We start from the raw sequence: 16,160 nt of genomic DNA on the forward strand, positions 1-16,160 counted from the left end.
TCCCTTCTCTCCACAATTTAGATTTTAAAGGGCTGCCCATCAGCAGGATGTCTGAGTAAGATCTAAGGGTATGTCTACACTACCCTCCTAGTTCGAACTAGGAGGGTAATGTATGCATACCGCACTTGCTAATGAAGCCCGGGATTTGAATTTCCCGGGCTTCATTAGCATAAGCGGGGAGCCGCCATTTTTAAATCCCCGCTGCTTCGAACCCCGTGTAGCGCGGCTACACGGGGCTCGAACTAGGTAGTTCGGACTAGGGTGCCTATTCCGAACTACCGGTACTCCTCGTTTCACGAGGAGTAACGGTAGTTCGGAATAGGACCCTAGTCTGAACTACCTAGTTCGAGCCCCGTGTAGCCGCGCTACACGGGGTTCGAAGCAGCGGGGATTTAAAAATGGCGGCTCCCCGCTTATGCTAATGAAGCCCGGGAAATTCAAATCCCGGGCTTCATTAGCAAGTGCGGTATGCATACATTACCCCGCTAGTTCGAACTAGCGGGGTAGTGTAGACATACCCTAAGTTATAAACTGACCTGGGACCGTGGCCGGTCATTTGGGTTGAGTGGAATTTTTCCAGTAGAGGTTTTCAGCACCTCTCATCATTACCAGGAGTGGTACTAATTAGGACTGTCACTTGACATGCATTGAGGCCTGCAATTAGCGCAGGGCAGGATTAATTTTTAATACATTCATTGGAGGCATTAATGCTGCACTGCCCCTTTGAAGTGCCGCTGTGGCCGTGCAACGCGGAGCCCAGGACCAGCTGCGGACTCCCGGGGCTCCGCTGCCCCTCTGAACCGTGCAGGCAGAGGCGGCGTTTCAAAGGGGCAGCCGCCTCACAGCTGATCCTGGGCTCCCCCCTGGCAGCGGGACCCGGGCGCCTCAGCTGTCCCTATGGAACGGGATGGGGTTAGGGTCTGGCTGGGGAACGGCGAACTCGGACACATGCATTTTAAAAGCTCACGAGGAGCAGGTGCATGAGTCAAGCCGGGGGAGCCTGTTAAGGGACAGCCGAAGCTTGAACGTGGATACCAGCAGATCCATGAGGTCAATTTTAGAACTCATAAATGTTAGAAAATGTCCCTGAGGAAAGGGGGATGGTAACAAGAAAAGGAAACCTCTGCCTAGCCAAGGAATTCCACGGCAAAGCCTAGACAACGGAGCAACCCTGTAACTAGCAGAGTAGGGAGGCAAGAGAAGCACTAAACTCCCCATCCAGGGAGAGGCGCAAGGGGGGGTCGACTAGCCCGCTAGTCAACTGGCTTCCCGATGACATTGGCTTCTTGGGTAGTCGACTCGTCTTTAACGGCCCTCCCAGGGACGAGCTGGAGCACCCCGCTGATCCCCAGCGCCGCGTAGCACTGCCCCTTGCAAGCGCCGCTCCAGCACTGCAAAGGGGCAGCGCAACGCGGAGCCAGGGATCAGCGGGGCAGCGCAACATGGAGTCTGGGGTCAGCGGGGCACTCCAGCTGATCCTGGGCTCCGTGTTACACTGCCCCTTTGATGCACCACTGCAGATGGGGCTGGGGGAGCACAGGGAGCACTGGGGTGTCTGAGGGCAGGTGGGGGATGGGTTATCACCTCTCCCCTGTGTCAGGTGGGGCTGGGGGGACACAGGGAGCACTGGGGTATCTGTGGGGAGGTGGGGGATGGGTTATAACCTCTCCCCTGTGTGAGGGGGCTGGGGGGCACAGGGAGCACTGGGGTGTCTGAGGGGAAGTGGGGGGGATGGGTTATAACCTCTCCCCTGTGTGAGGGGGAGCTGGGGGGCACAGGGAGCACTGGGGTGTCTGAGGGGAAGTGGGGGGGATGGGTTATCACCTCTCCCCTGTGTAAGGGGGGCTGGGGGGCACAGGGAGCACTGGGGTGTCTGAGGGGAGGTGGGGGATGGGTTATAACCTCTCCCCTGTGTGAGGGGGGGCTGAAGGGCACAGGGAGCACTGGGGTGTCTGAGGGGAGGTGGGGGATGGGTTATCACCTCTCCCCTGTGTGAGGGGGGGCTGAAGGGCACAGGGAGCACTGGGGTGTCTGAGGGGAGGTGGGGGATGGGTTATCACCTCCCCCCTGTGTAAGGGGAGGCTGGGGGGCACAGGGAGCACTGGGGTGTCTGAGGGGAGGTGGGGGATGGGTTATCACCTCTCCCCTGTGTAAGGAGGGCTGGGGGGCACAGGGAGCACTGGGGTGTCTGAGGGGAGGTGGGGGATGGGTTATAACCTCTCCCCTGTGTAAGGGGGCTGGGGGGCACAGGGAGCACTGGCGTGTCTGAGGGGAGGTGGGGGATGGGTTATCACCTCTCCCCTGTGTAAGGGGGGCACAGGGAGCACTGGGGTGTCTGAGGGGAGGTGGGGGATGGGTTATCACCTCTCCCCTGTGTGAGGGGGGGCTGAAGGGCACAGGGAGCACTGGGGTGTCTGAGGGAAGGTGGGGGATGGGTTATCACCTCCCCCCTGTGTAAGGGGAGGCTGGGGGGCACAGGGAGCACTGGGGTGTCTGAGGGGAGGTGGGGGATGGGTTATCACCTCTCCCCTGTGTAAGGGGGGCTGGGGGGCACAGGGAGCACTGGGGTGTCTGAGGGGAGGTGGGGGATGGGTTATCACCTCTCCCCTGTGTAAGGGGGACTGGGGGGCACAGGGAGCACTGGGGTGTCTGAGGGGAGGTGGGGGATGGGTTATCACCTCTCCCCTGTGTAAGGGGACTGGGGGGCACAGGGCGCTGGGGTATCTGAGGGGAGGTGGGGGATGGGTTATCACCTCTCCCCTGTGTAAGGGGGACTGGGGGGCACAGGGCGCTGGGGTGTCGAGGGGATTTGCTGGCCAGGGTGGCGGCTGACGCACTTGGTGCAGCTGGTCCTGCGTCCTGTGTTGGGGACCCCTCCGGGCTGCTCAGCGCCTGTCTCCGTGCACTGAGCCTGTCCGAGAATCTCGGCGGCGTCTCGCCGGGCCCGCGGTGAGTTGGGCTGAGGGGGCCACGTACCTGGCTGTAGCGGGGAGCGGCGTCTTCCAGCACCAAGGCCGCCTGGTGCAGTTGTTCGTGGAGGCTGCTGAACTGCTCCTGCGCCACCCGGCAGCGCTGCTGGAACGGGGCCCCCTGCTCTGGGCTCAGCTCCACCAGCTGGGCAGAGACGCGCTGCAGCTTCCCCATCAGGGGCTGGTGCTCCGCCAGGGCCTCCCGGAGACACTGCGGCGGGGGGGGGGGGCAGGAGACCTGTCAGGGTCCGGTGCTCCGCCAGGGACCCCAGAGACACTGCGGGGGGGCGGGAGACCCATCAGGGTCCGGTGCTCCGCCAGGGACCCCAGAGACTCTGCGGGGGGGGGGGGGGGCGGGAGACCCATCAGGGTCCGGTGCTCCGCTAGGGACCCCAGAGACACTGCGGGGGGCCAGGAGACCTGTCAGGGTCCGGTGCTCCGCCAGGGACCCCAGAGACACTGCGGGGGGCGGGAGACCCATCAGGGGCTGGTGCTCCGCCAGGGACCCCAGAGACACTGCGGGGGGCCAGGAGACCCATCAGGGGCCGGTGCTCCGCCAGGGACCCCAGAGACACTGCGGGGGGGCAGGAGACCCATCAGGGGCCGGTGCTCCGCCAGGGACCCCAGAGACTCTGCGGGGGGGGGGGGGGCGGGAGACCCATCAGGGGCTGGTGCTCCGCCAGGGACCCCAGAGACACTGCGGGGGGCCAGGAGACCCATCAGGGGCCGGTGCTCCGCCAGGGACCCCAGAGACACTGCGGGGGGGCGGGAGACCCATCAGGGGCCGGTGCTCTGCCAGGGACCCCAGAGACACTGCGGGGGGCCAGGAGACCTGTCAGGGTCCGGTGCTCCGCCAGGGACCCCGGAGACACTGCGGGGGGGCGGGAGACCCATCAGGGGCCGGTGCTCCGCCAGGGACCCCAGAGACACTGCGGGGGGGCGGGAGACCTGTCAGGGTCCGGTGCTCCGCCAGGGACCCCGGAGACACTGCGGCGGGGGGGGGGGGGGGGCAGGAGACCTGTCAGGGTCCGGTGCTCTGCCAGGGACCCCAGAGACACTGCGGGGGGGGGGGGGGGCGGGAGACCCATCAGGGGCCGGTGCTCTGCCAGGGACCCCAGAGACACTGCGGGGGGGCGGGAGACCCATCAGGGGCCGGTGCTCTGCCAGGGACCCCAGAGACTCTGCGGGGGGGGGGGGGGCGGGAGACCCATCAGGGGCCGGTGCTCTGCCAGGGACCCCAGAGACTCTGCGGGGGGGGGGGGGCGGGAGACCCATCAGGGGCCGGTGCTCCGCCAGGGACCCCAGAGACACTGTGGGGGGGCAGGAGACCTGTCAGGGTCCGGTGCTCCGCCAGGGACCCCAGAGACACTGCGGGGGGGCGGGAGACCCATCAGGGGCCGGTGCTCCGCCAGGGACCCCAGAGACACTGCGGGGGGGCGGGAGACCCATCAGGGGCCGGTGCTCCGCCAGGGACCCCAGAGACACTGCGGGGGGGCGGGAGACCTGTCAGGGTCCGGTGCTCTGCCAGGGACCCCAGAGACACTGCGGGGGGCGGGAGACCCATCAGGGGCCGGTGCTCCGCCAGGGACCCCAGAGACACTGCGGGGGGGCGGGAGACCCATCAGGGGCCGGTGCTCCGCCAGGGACCCCAGAGACACTGCGGGGGGCGGGAGACCCATCAGGGGCCGGTGCTCCGCCAGGGACCCCAGAGACACTGCGGGGGGCGGGAGACCCATCAGGGGCCGGTGCTCTGCCAGGGACCCCAGAGACACTGCGGGGGGCCCGGAGACCCATCAGGGGCCGGTGCTCCGCCAGGGACCCCAGAGACACTGCGGGGGGGCGGGAGACCCATCAGGGTCCGGTGCTCTGCCAGGGACCCCAGAGACACTGCGGGGGGCCAGGAGACCCATCAGGGGCCGGTGCTCCGCCAGGGACCCCAGAGACACTGCGGGGGGCCCGGAGACCCATCAGGGGCCGGTGCTCCGCCAGGGACCCCAGAGACACTGCGGGGGGGCGGGAGACCCATCAGGGGCCGGTGCTCCGCCAGGGACCCCAGAGACACTGCGGGGGGCCAGGAGACCTGTCAGGGGCCGGTGCTCCGCCAGGGACCCCAGAGACACTGCGGGGGGCCCGGAGACCCATCAGGGGCCGGTGCTCCGCCAGGGACCCCAGAGACACTGCGGGGGGCCAGGAGACCTGTCAGGGTCCGGTGCTCCGCCAGGGACCCCAGAGACACTGCGGGGGGGCGGGAGACCCATCAGGGGCCGGTGCTCCGCCAGGGACCCCAGAGACACTGCGGGGGGGCGGGAGACCCATCAGGGGCCGGTGCTCCGCCAGAGCCCCCACAGACTCTGCGGTGGAGGGGGGAGGAGGTAGAGAACTAGGGCTGCCAGCTTTCTGCAACAAACCAAATACCCTGCTCTCCACCTGCCCTGAGCCCCTGCTCCCCTCTCTGAGGCTCTGCCCCACTCACTCCATCCTCCCCCTCCCCCACCCCTCCTCTGCAGGCTGGGGAAGCAGGAGGGAGTGAGGACTCAGGGGTTGGGGGGCAGGATGGGGCTCTGAGCGGGGGGGTGGCTCTAAGGGGCTCAGAGTGTGAGAGGCTTTGGGCTAGCCAAGGGGTTGGGATGCAGAGGGGTGACGGCTCTAGCTGGGGATGCAGGCACTGGGATGGGTTTGGGGGTGAGGGCTGGAGTGCAGGGGGTAAATACCCAGTACAAGGGCCCTGGAGGGGTAAATACCCCCCGGTATAAGGGCACAGGGGTGCGGGGTACCAGTACGAGGGTGGCAGAGCAGCATGGGAATGAGGGGAGCGCCATTCTTAGCTTGGGCCCCGGGCCCTCTGCCCACCCCATTGCCCCATGTTCTGGGGTCCCTGCCCATCACTGCCCTGGGCGCAGAGCCCCCATCTTCCCTGCTCCTCAGCCAGCTGATCCCCACAGCTCCTCCCTCCCTGGCAGGGTCGACCCGTGACTACAGGCCGACTCGGCAGTCGCCTTCAACGGGGCGCCCGATGATGACGTTACTGCATTGGCAGCCGTGCAGGCGGGGGGAACAAATCGCATTCGGCTGGGGGGGCCCGATGATGACATCACTCCGTTGTCAGCCGGGCAGGCGGGGGCGCCGATCCCGTTCTGCCGCGGCGCCCACTGATGACATCACTCCATTGCCGGCCATGCAGGCAGGGGCACCCGGGGCGCCCGATGATGACGTCACTCCGTTGTTGGCCGTGCAGGCGGGGGCGCCGATCCCATTCCGTCGGGGCGCCCGATGATGATGTCACTGTTGACAGCTGTGCAGGCGGGGGCACCGATCGCGTTCCGTCGGGGCGCCCGATGATGACGTCACTGTGTTGTAGGCCGTGCCGGCGGGGGCACCGATCCCGTTCCGCCGGGGCGCCCGATGATGACGTCACTGCGTTGATGGCCGTGCAGGCGGGGGCGCCGATCGCGTTCCGCCGGGGCGCCCGATGATGACGTCACTGCGTTGATGGCCGTGCAGGCGGGGGCACCGATCGCGTTCCGCCGGGACGCCCGATGATGACGTCACTGCGTTGATGGCCGTGCCGGCGGGGGCACCGATCGCGTTCCGCCGGGGCGCCCGATGATGACGTCACTGCGTTGATGGCCGTGCCGGCGGGGGCACCGATCGCGTTCCGCCGGGGCGCCCGATGATGACGTCACTGCGTTGATGGCCGTGCCGGCGGGGGCACCGATCGCGTTCCGCCGGGGCGCCCGATGATGACGTCACTGCGTTGCTGGCCGTGCAGGCGGGGGCGCCGATCCCGTTCCGCCGGGGTGCCCGATGATGACGTCACTGCGTTGACGGCCGTGCAGGCGGGGGCACCGATCGCGTTCCGCCGGGGCGCCCGATGATGACGTCACTGCGTTGACGGCCGTGCAGGCGGGGGCACCGATCACGTTCCGCCGGGGCGCCCGATGATGACATCACTCCATTATCGGCCGTGCAGGCGGGGGCACCGATCGCGTTCTGCTGGGGCACCCGATCATGATGTCACTGCGTTGATGGCCGTGCAGGCGGGGGCACCGATCGCGTTCTGCTGGGGCACCCGATCATGACGTCACTGCGTTGACGGCCGTGCAGGCGGGGGCACCGATCCCGTTCCGCCGGGGCGCCCGATGATGACGTCACTGCGTTGATGGCCGTGCAGGCGGGGGCGCCAATCCCGTTCCGCCGGGGCGCCCGATGATGACGTCACTGCGTTGATGGCCGTGCAGGCGGGGGCGCCGATCCCGTTCCGCCGGGGTGCCCGATGATGACGTCACTGCGTTGACGGCCGTGCAGGCGGGGGCGCCGATCGCGTTCCGCCGGGGCACCCGATGATGACATCACTCCGTTGTCGGCCGTGCAGGCGGGGGCACCGATCGCGTTCTGCTGGGGCACCCGATCATGACGTCACTGCGTTGATGGCCGTGCAGGCGGGGGCGCCGATCGCGTTCCGCCGGGGCACCCGATGATGACGTCACTGCGTTGTCGGCCGTGCAGGCGGGGGCACCGATCGCGTTCTGCTGGGGCACCCGATCATGACGTCACTGCGTTGATGGCCGTGCAGGCGGGGGCGCCGATCGCGTTCCGCCGGGGCACCCGATGATGACATCACTCCGTTGTCGGCCGTGCAGGCGGGGGCACCGATCGCGTTCTGCTGGGGCACCCGATCATGACGTCACTGCGTTGATGGCCGTGCAGGCGGGGGCACCGATCCCGTTACGCCGGGGCGCCTGATGATGATGTCACTGCGTTGATCGCACGTCCCGCCTCGGGTCGCCCCTGCCCAGGAGTCCGTCCCTTGCTGAGCCGCAGTCCCCAGCGAGCCGGAGGGAGGCTGAGAGCCTCTTGCCTTTTCCTCCTCCAATGCCCCTGACACCTGTCTCCTTGGTCACCCTGCGAACCTGGGCGCCTGCCTGGCCCAGCCTCTGCAGTAAGACATCAGCCCGGATCCACCTCCGGGGCTCACACACGGGGCAGCCCTGAGCCCGGCTCCTCACCCCCAGCCAGCCTGGGACGCTTGCCCTGGCCCGCCCTGCCGGGCGCCCAGCTCCTTCGGGGCAGTTCCCAGCAGGCCGGCACCGCCCGGCACTCGGGGCAGGGCAGCGACCGGCCGCCCCTTTGCTCTGCATGCTGGAGCCACTGGCCAGATCGGACCCCTGCCCCGCACCCCGTCCTCGGGCTCCAGCCCCGCTCACCTGCAGCTCGTCCTGCTGCTCCCGGAAGGCCTCCCAGCGGATGGCGTCCGGGGAGAGCTGGGCAGCCACCAGCCGGGTCTCCTCCAGCCAGGGCGCGAGCTCCTTGTGGGCCTGTGCGAACTGGCTGAGCAGGGCCTGGGTGCGCTCCAGCTGCAGGCCGCAGGCTGCGCTCTCCAGGCACAACCGCTCTGCTCGCTCCTCCAGGGCCCGCGCTGCCGCCTGGGCAGAGAAACAGCTCACAGGACAGGGCCAGGCTCTGCCTAGCCTGGGGACCAGCGCGCAGCTTGTCCCTGCAACCGCCAGGGACAGCAGCATGTCGGGCAGCCCTGCAGGGGCCCCTGCGGCCAGCGTCTCACCTGCGGCAGCTCCTGGCCGGGCGGGGACGGGGGTGAGGCGTGGAGTAGCACCTCCGAGACCCCCAGCAGGCGCTCCGCCAAGCTACGGTGGTGCAGGATCTCAGCTGAGAGGAGCTGAAAGGGAGACGGGCGTTAGCACAAACCATGCACCCGCGCTGGCCCATGGGGGCCCCCAGGCCCAACACAGCAGGCCAGAGCAGGGCTGCAGCAGAAGGGGCTCTGCAAGGGAGGGGGAAGCCAGCCGCCCCCACTGGACCCCCAAATGCACCTCTGGGGGGTACACAAGAGTGTCCAGCCCCCTTAGCCCGGCTGGGCTGGGCCCCAGATCCCTGCTCAGCTTCTGTGACAATGCAGTGACCCCGGCCTGCCCTCGACCCCGGCCTCCTGCCACCTCACCCACCAGGACCTTGCTCAATTCCCCTCCCGCCAGGCAGGCCAAACTGGGGCGACACAGCTCCTGGGCATCCGTGCCCTCCCAGACCCAGGGAGCTCTGCACGCGGGCATCGTCAGTGCATGGGCGCAGGCGAGTCAGTGCTGGGGGGGTCTCATTTGGCGTGTCCGTGTGTGGGGGGCACAGGCCACGTGGCTCAGTGCGTGGGCGCAGGCGAGTCAGTGCTGGGGGGGGTCTCATTTGGCATGTCCGTGTGTGGGGGCACGGGCCACGTGGCTCAGTGCGTGGACCAGGCGAGTCAGTGCTGGGGGGGGGGGTCTCATTTGGCATGTCCGTGTGTGGGGGCACGGGCCACATGGCTCAGTGCGTGGGCCAGGCGAGTCAGTGCTGGGGGGGGTCTCGTTTGGCATGTCCGTGTGTGGGGGCACAGGCCACGTGGCTCAGTGCGTGGGCGCAGGCGAGTCAGTGCTGGGGGGGGGTCTCGTTTGGCATGTCCGTGTGTGGGGGCACAGGCCACGTGGCTCAGTGCTTGGGCGAAGGCGAGTCAGTGCTGGGGGGGGTCTCGTTTGGCATGTCCGTGTGGGGGGGGCACAGGCCACGTGGCTCAGTGCGTGGGCCAGGCGAGTCAGTGCTGGGGGGGGTCTCGTTTGACGTGTCCGTGTGTGGGGGCACAGGCCACGTGGCTCAGTGCGTGGGCGCAGGTGAGTCAGTGCTGGGAGGGGTCTAATTTGGCATGTCCGTGTGTGGGGGGCACAGACCACGTGGCTCAGTGCGTGGGCCAGGCGAGTCAGTGCTGGGGGGGGTCTCATTTGGCATGTCCGTGTGTGGGGGGCACAGGCCACGTGGCTCAGTGCGTGGGCCAGGCGAGTCAGTGCTGGGGGGGGTCTCGTTTGACGTGTCCGTGTGTGGGGGCACAGGCCACATGGCTCAGTGCGTGGGCGCAGGCGAGTCAGTGCTGGGGGGGGGTCTCGTTTGGCGTGTCCGTGTGTGTGGGGGGCACAGGTCACGTGGCTCAGTGCGTGGGCGCAGGCGAGTCTGTGCTGGTGGGGTCTCGTTTGGCATGTCCGTGTGTGGGGGCACAGGCCACGTGGCTCAGTGCGTGGGCCAGGCGAGTCAGTGCTGGGGGGGGTCTCGTTTGGCATGTCCGTGTGTGGGGGGCACAGGCCACGTGGCTCAGTGCGTGGGCGCAGGCGAGTCAGTGCTGGGGGGGGTCTCGTTTGGCATGTCCGTGTGTGGGGGGCACAGGCCACGTGGCTCAGTGCGTGGGCGCAGGCGAGTCAGTGCTGGGGGGGGTCTCGTTTGGCATGTCCGTGTGTGGGGGGCACAGGCCACGTTGCTCAGTGCGTGGGCCAGGCGAGTCAGTGCTGGGGGGGGTCTCGTTTGGCATGTCTGTGTGTGGGGGGCTCAGGCCACGTGGCTCAGTGCGTGGACCAGGCGAGTCAGTGCTGGGGGGGTCTCATTTGGCGTGTCTGTGTGTGTGGGGGCACAGGCCACGTGGCTCAGTGCGTGGGAGCAGGCGAGTCAGTGCTGGGGGGGGTCTCGTTTGGCATGTCCGTGTGTGGGGGGCACAGGCCACGTGGCTCAGTGCGTGGGAGCAGGCGAGTCAGTGCTGGGGGGGGGTCTCATTTGGCATGTCCGTGTGTGGGGGGCACAGGCCACGTGGCTCAGTGTGTGGGAGCAGGCGAGTCAGTGCTGGGGGGGTTCTCGTTTGGCATGTCCGTGTGGGGGGGGGCACAGGCCACGTGGCTCAGTGCGTGGGCCAGGCGAGTCAGTGCTGGGGTGTGCGTGTCACAATGGGCACGCCCCGTCCGTGTGTGTATGTGTGGCCGTGTGCGTGGCTCCTGCTGTGTGCCCGGGGGATGCCTGGGGCCGTGCGGATCCCTGAGCATTTGGCGGGGGCAGGCGGGGGCTGGGCTGGCGTCCCTACCTGCTGGGCAGAGAGCTGCGAGCAGATGGTCTGGGCCTGCAGCTGGACCTGCCTGAGGGACTCCAGGCGCTGGCTGAGACTGGCCAGGTGGGCATGTTCGGCGGCCAGGACCTGCTCGAGCTGAGACAGAGCCGCACAGGTCAGAGGCTCGAGACAGGGGAGGGGAGCCTAGCAGGGCCCAGAGCCCCCCGCCCCATGCGCTGAGCCCTCCCCTCGCCTGGTGAAAGCCGGACTCCAGGAGGGCGCATGACCCCTGTTAACCACGCCCCTAGCCCCCATTGGCCACACCTCTAGAGGTAACACTCTCGGGGCAAGATGGACACATGACCAGAAGTAAAAGGTGTCATGTGACCCCCCCCAAGGACTTTTCCCACCATCCTCCTACCAATAGGGATTAGTGTGGGCCCCCAAAACCCCCCTCATGCAACTATCCTGCAGTTGCATTAACCCACCGTGTGTGACATTAACTCAGGGGCGGAGGGGCTGGGGGAAAGGTTCCCTCTAAGAGTTTCCTCCCATGAGCAGAATGAATTTTGTGTTGTGCACCAGCACTGAGTTCATGTGGCTTGTTTGGATGCGCCACTGTTATTAATAAATATCTCATAAACCACGGCCTTTTCCTTCTGCTGCCATGTCTCCCCTTGCTCCATATCTCCCCTGGTGCCTGCTGCCCCCCAACTCCTCACCCTCCTCAGCCTTCCTGAGACCTGCCCCCCTCCACCAGCCCCTCTCTCCCCCCTGTGCACACTCCTCCAGTAGCCCCACGCTGATCATGTGAACTACCCTCCTCATCCCCTCTCCTAACACCTCCCTCTACACACCTGCCCTGCCTCTCTCCTCCGGTGCTGGTCCCTCCCCTGCAGGTGTCTGCCCTTCTGCTTCACCCCCAGTATCCCCTGGCACCTGCACCTTCCCTTAGCCCTGCACCCTCCTGGTGCTCCCCCTTCCCTCACTTCCCCTGCCCCTTTTGCCTTCTTTTTCCCTGATGCCCACCCCCTCACCACTCTCTGCCCCATTCCCCTCATGCCCCTCTGTGCCCTCACACATCTTGCTCCATCCCTGCCTTCCTCATGCCCACCCCTTCTTTCAAGCCTTCTCCCAGCACCTCCCCCTTCCCCTCAAGCCCCCCAATGCCCTTCCCCTCTCCTCCCCCAGCATCACCCTGTCCCCCCTCCCTCTGACACCTCCCCTCCTGCCCTTTTCCTCATTGTCTCTGCCTGGCATTTGTCTCAAGCCATTCCTGCGCCCTGGTCAGCAGGCGCACGACGCATGCACGGATCCGCCCCCGGGCGCACGGAGCATGCACGGCCCCACCCCCCAGCACACTGCGCACCTTACAGCTGCAATCGGGTGTGTGGTGACCGATTGCAGCTCTAAGGGGTGCCTCATGGCCCCTGGCCTGGGCACACAGCGCCTGATTGCAGCTCTAAGGGGTGCCTCATGGCCCCTGGCCTGGGCACACAGCGCCTGATTGCAGCTCTAAGGGGTGCCTCATGGCCCCTGGCCTGGGCACACAGCGCCTGATTGCAGCTCTAAGGGGTGCCTCATGGCCCCTGGCCTGGGCACACAGCGCCTGATTGCAGCTCTAAGGGGTGCCTCATGGCCCCTGGCCTGGGCACACAGCGCCTGATTGCAGCTCTAAGGGGTGCCTCATGGCCCCTGGCCCGGGCACACAGCGCCTGATTGCAGCTCTAAGGGGTGCCTCATGGCCCCTGGCCCCGGGCACACAGCGCCTGATTGCAGCTCTAAGGGGTGTCTCATGGCCCCTGGCCCCGGGCACACAGCGCCTGATTGCAGCTCTAAGGGGTGCCTCATGGCCCCTGGCCCGGGCACACAGCGCCTGATTGCAGCTCTAAGGGGTGCCTCATGGCCCCTGGCCCGGGCACACAGCGCCTGATTGCAGCTCTAAGGGGTGCCTCATGGCCCCTGGCACCGGGCACACAGCGCCTGATTGCAGCTCAAAGGGGTGCCTCATGGCCCCTGGCCCCGGGCACACAGCGCCTGATTGCAGCTCTAAGGGGTGCCTGTGACGTAGTGGGGGTACTTGCTGGGATGTGGTGTCCCCTGCTGTCTGGAGCAAGACCCAGCAGGGAAAACCTCACTAGGCCAAGGTAATGCCAAACTTGTTGAACCAGTGGCCAGACACCCCCCATGGAGAGGAACAAAAGGAAGGTGGAATGCTGCCCTGGCTGGGGGGCAGGGCTGGGAGAGGGTTTGTGAGTTCCAGTCTGGAAGGCAGAGGATAAGGAGCTGGGGAGGGGTCTGGGACTCCCCTATCTCAAGGGGGGGCACTGAGGCCTCTTAGCCCCAGTTCCTGTAACCAGATTACATCTGTGCTGCGCTATGCTGGGGGAGCAATAAACCACCCTCAATTCCACTGGCTGGTGCAGTCTGTTTGTGCCATTTCGGGGTGCAGGAGACGGGGAACCCCCAACGTGCCGTCACACTGGTGTCAGGAGCGGGATGCACTGCACCCCGTGGATGAAGCTCCCAGCAGCAAGCGACAAGGCACTGTAGAAGCAAGAGCCCTGGAGCCAGGCATGCTTGAGGCAGAGCGAAGCGGTTCCCTGGAATCGTGGGGCGCTGCAGCACTAGACTGGTGAGTCTGCACCGAGGGGCCCAGCGGGCAGATGGCCTACGCCCGACTCTTGAAGGCAGAGCTGGTGGGACTGTGCAGAGAGAGGGGCTTGCCTGTGCGGAAAGCAACCAAGGCCCAGCTGATTACCCAGCTGGAAGAGAATGACCAGCCACGGGGCCAGGATCTTGTCCCCAGGGGAAGCAGCCAGACCCCCCCCTGAGAATGTGTCAGGCTCAGAGAGGGGGAGGAGCGCTGGAACCCACCGGAGGGATGAGACAGCGTCTCCCGGGAGGCCTGCAAGCCGTAGCCCATCTAGGGCAGGGGCCAGCCCAGCGGAGCTGCGGCGGCTGGAGATCCAGCTGCGGATGAAGGAATTGGAAGTACAGGACCGAGAGAAGGACCGCCAGGACCGAGAGAAGGAGCGCCAAGATCGAGAGAGGCAGCGGCAGCATGAGCTGGCCATGGCAGAGCGGAGAACCTGCGGGGCCCCGGCTGCGCCAAGAGTGGATGGGCCTCAGGGTCCTGGGGCTGCCAGGCGCTTGGAGAGGCTCACGGTGGCCCAATTGAAGGATGTGGGCGACATAGACGGGTTCCTCAGCTCCTTTGAGAGGGCCTGTGGACTGCAACGGGTTCCCCCAGCTGACTGGCTACAGGAGTTCATCCCCGCACTGAACCAGGAGGCGGCCGGAGTGCTCAGTCAGCTGGAGGACCTACAGCCAGGGGATTACAACCGAGTCAAGGAGGCCCTGCTGCACAAGTTCGGACTGACCCCCGAGATGTACAGGAAGAAGTTCCGGGGGGTACAGAAAGGGCCACGGGAGACCTATGTGGACCTGGCCTCCCGCCTGGCGCAATACTGCCGCAAGTGGGTGTCTGGAGTCGGAGCCCAGACCGCAGAGGAGCTGCTCAAGCTGGTCATGATGGAGCAGTTCTATGAAGCGTGCCCACCCAAACTGAGGCTGTGGCTCAAGGACCGGAGACCAGAGAACCCCCAGGAGGCCGGGAGACTGGCGGATGAGTTCACGGAGAGCCGGTCCGGGGGTGAACGGGAGTCCCGGAGAGAAAGAGAATCGCGCAGAGACCGGTTCTCGGCGGAGCAACGGAGAGAGACACCTCCGAGGCGAGCCCCAGGGACCAGGACCAGTCATCGATACCCCAGAAAACCAGCCAGGGCCCGGGCAGAGCCGACCCGAATGGGCCCACAGAACCTAACTTGCCATCGCTGTGGGCAACGAGGCCACAAGAGGGCTCAATGCACCAGGCGCAAGAACAGGTCCCATGACCTGGGACATTCCAGGGTTAACTGGCTGGGGCGGAAGGAAGGGCCGGCTGCCCTAGTGGCAGGGGCTGGCCGGCAAACCTCCGCTCGGGGAGGGGGGAAGGATGCTCAGTGCACCTCCCCTGGGAGGTCTGACCCTCGGGAGACAGATTTATCCATGCACCGGGTGGGGGCGGGGCGGCCCCTACGGAGGGACTGCCTCGTACCCCTGGAGGTGGATGGCAGGAAGGTGACGGGTTTCTGGGACACGGGGGCGGAGGTGACGCTGGCCCGGCCCGACATAGTGGCCCCAGACCGTATGCTACCCGACACTCAGCTGACACTGAGGGGCATAGGCGGCACCCCCTTTAAGGTACCCGTAGCCAGGGTGCATCTGAAATGGGAGGCCAAGGAGGGCCCCAAGGAAGTGTGGGTGCACCCGCACTTGCCCACCGACGTGCTAATGGGCAATGACCTAGAGGAGTGGCCAGACGGACCCCACAGGACGCTGGTCACCACCCGTAGCCAGAGCAAGCGAGGGGCTTGCGGCCCGGAACTCGAGGAGGTTCCCCAACAGGGGGCCCAGGGCCCCGTCCCAGCAGACCTAGAGTTGGACCTAGGCAGTGGGGGGAACCACGGCCCTGTCCCAGCCCCAGCCGCTGAATTCCAGGCGGAGGTGCGAGTGGATCCCTCCTTGCAGGCCCTGAGGGACCGGGCTGACCTGGGTGCCGCTCAACCCCTAGGAGGAGATTGCCAGGAGAAGTTCCAGTGGGAGAGGGGATTTCTGTACCGGGAATGGCTTTCCCCCGGGACGGTAGGCAAGTGGGGGCTCCAGCGGCAGCTGGTGGTTCCCCAAAGGTATCGCCGCAAGCTGCTACACCTGGCCCATGACATCCCGTTCTCGGGACACCAGGGGATCCGGCGCACGCGGCTGAGGCTGCTCCAAAACTTCTATTGGCCGGGGATGTTTGCAGCTGTCCAGCGGTACTGCTGGTCCTGCGACTCCTGCCAACGAGTGGGGAAGGCCCAAGACAGGAAGAAAGCTGCATTGAGACCCCTGCCCATCATAGAGGAGCCTTTCCAGAAGGTGGCGATGGATATTGTGGGGCCCTTCAACAGAGCGACCCGGACAGGGAAGAAATACATCCTGGTGGTGGTGGACTTCGCCACCCGCTACCCCGAGGCCGTGGCCCTGCCCTCCATCGAGGCAGACACGGTGGCAGACGCACTGCTGACCATTTTCAGCAGGGTGGGGTTTCCCCAGGAGGTTCTCAAGGACCAGGGATCCAACTTCATGTCGGCCCTGCTCCGGTGCTTGTGGGAGAAGAGTGGGGTGCAACACACCTGGGCCTCGGCGTATCACCCCCAGACCAACGGGTTGGCGGAGCGGTTCAATGGGACTCTGAAGCAGATGCTACGGACCTTTATGCACAAACACCCGCAGGACTGGGACAAGTACCTACCCCACCTGCTGTT

General features: G+C 66.4%; 1 protein-coding gene across 2 annotated transcripts in view; it reads right to left on the minus strand.

Moving 5' to 3' along the window:
• The window catches only part of LOC142825942 (microtubule-actin cross-linking factor 1, isoforms 6/7-like), a 199,083-nt gene that overhangs the window by 131,822 nt on the left and 51,101 nt on the right, over positions 1-16,160 (minus strand). For both annotated transcript variants that reach the window (XM_075918188.2, XM_075918187.2), the window contains 4 exons: positions 10,849-10,968; positions 8,530-8,643; positions 8,174-8,392; positions 2,977-3,180 (listed from right to left, as the gene is read on the minus strand). In XM_075918188.2, coding sequence (XP_075774303.2) covers positions 2,977-3,180; positions 8,174-8,392; positions 8,530-8,643; positions 10,849-10,968 — 657 coding nt within the window. The remainder of the gene's footprint in view (positions 1-2,976; positions 3,181-8,173; positions 8,393-8,529; positions 8,644-10,848; positions 10,969-16,160) is intronic.

The sequence above is a fragment of the Pelodiscus sinensis genome, chromosome 2 (genome assembly GCF_052426305.1).
Source record: "Pelodiscus sinensis isolate ZL-2025 chromosome 2, ASM5242630v1, whole genome shotgun sequence".
NCBI classification, from domain to species: domain Eukaryota; kingdom Metazoa; phylum Chordata; order Testudines; family Trionychidae; genus Pelodiscus; species Pelodiscus sinensis.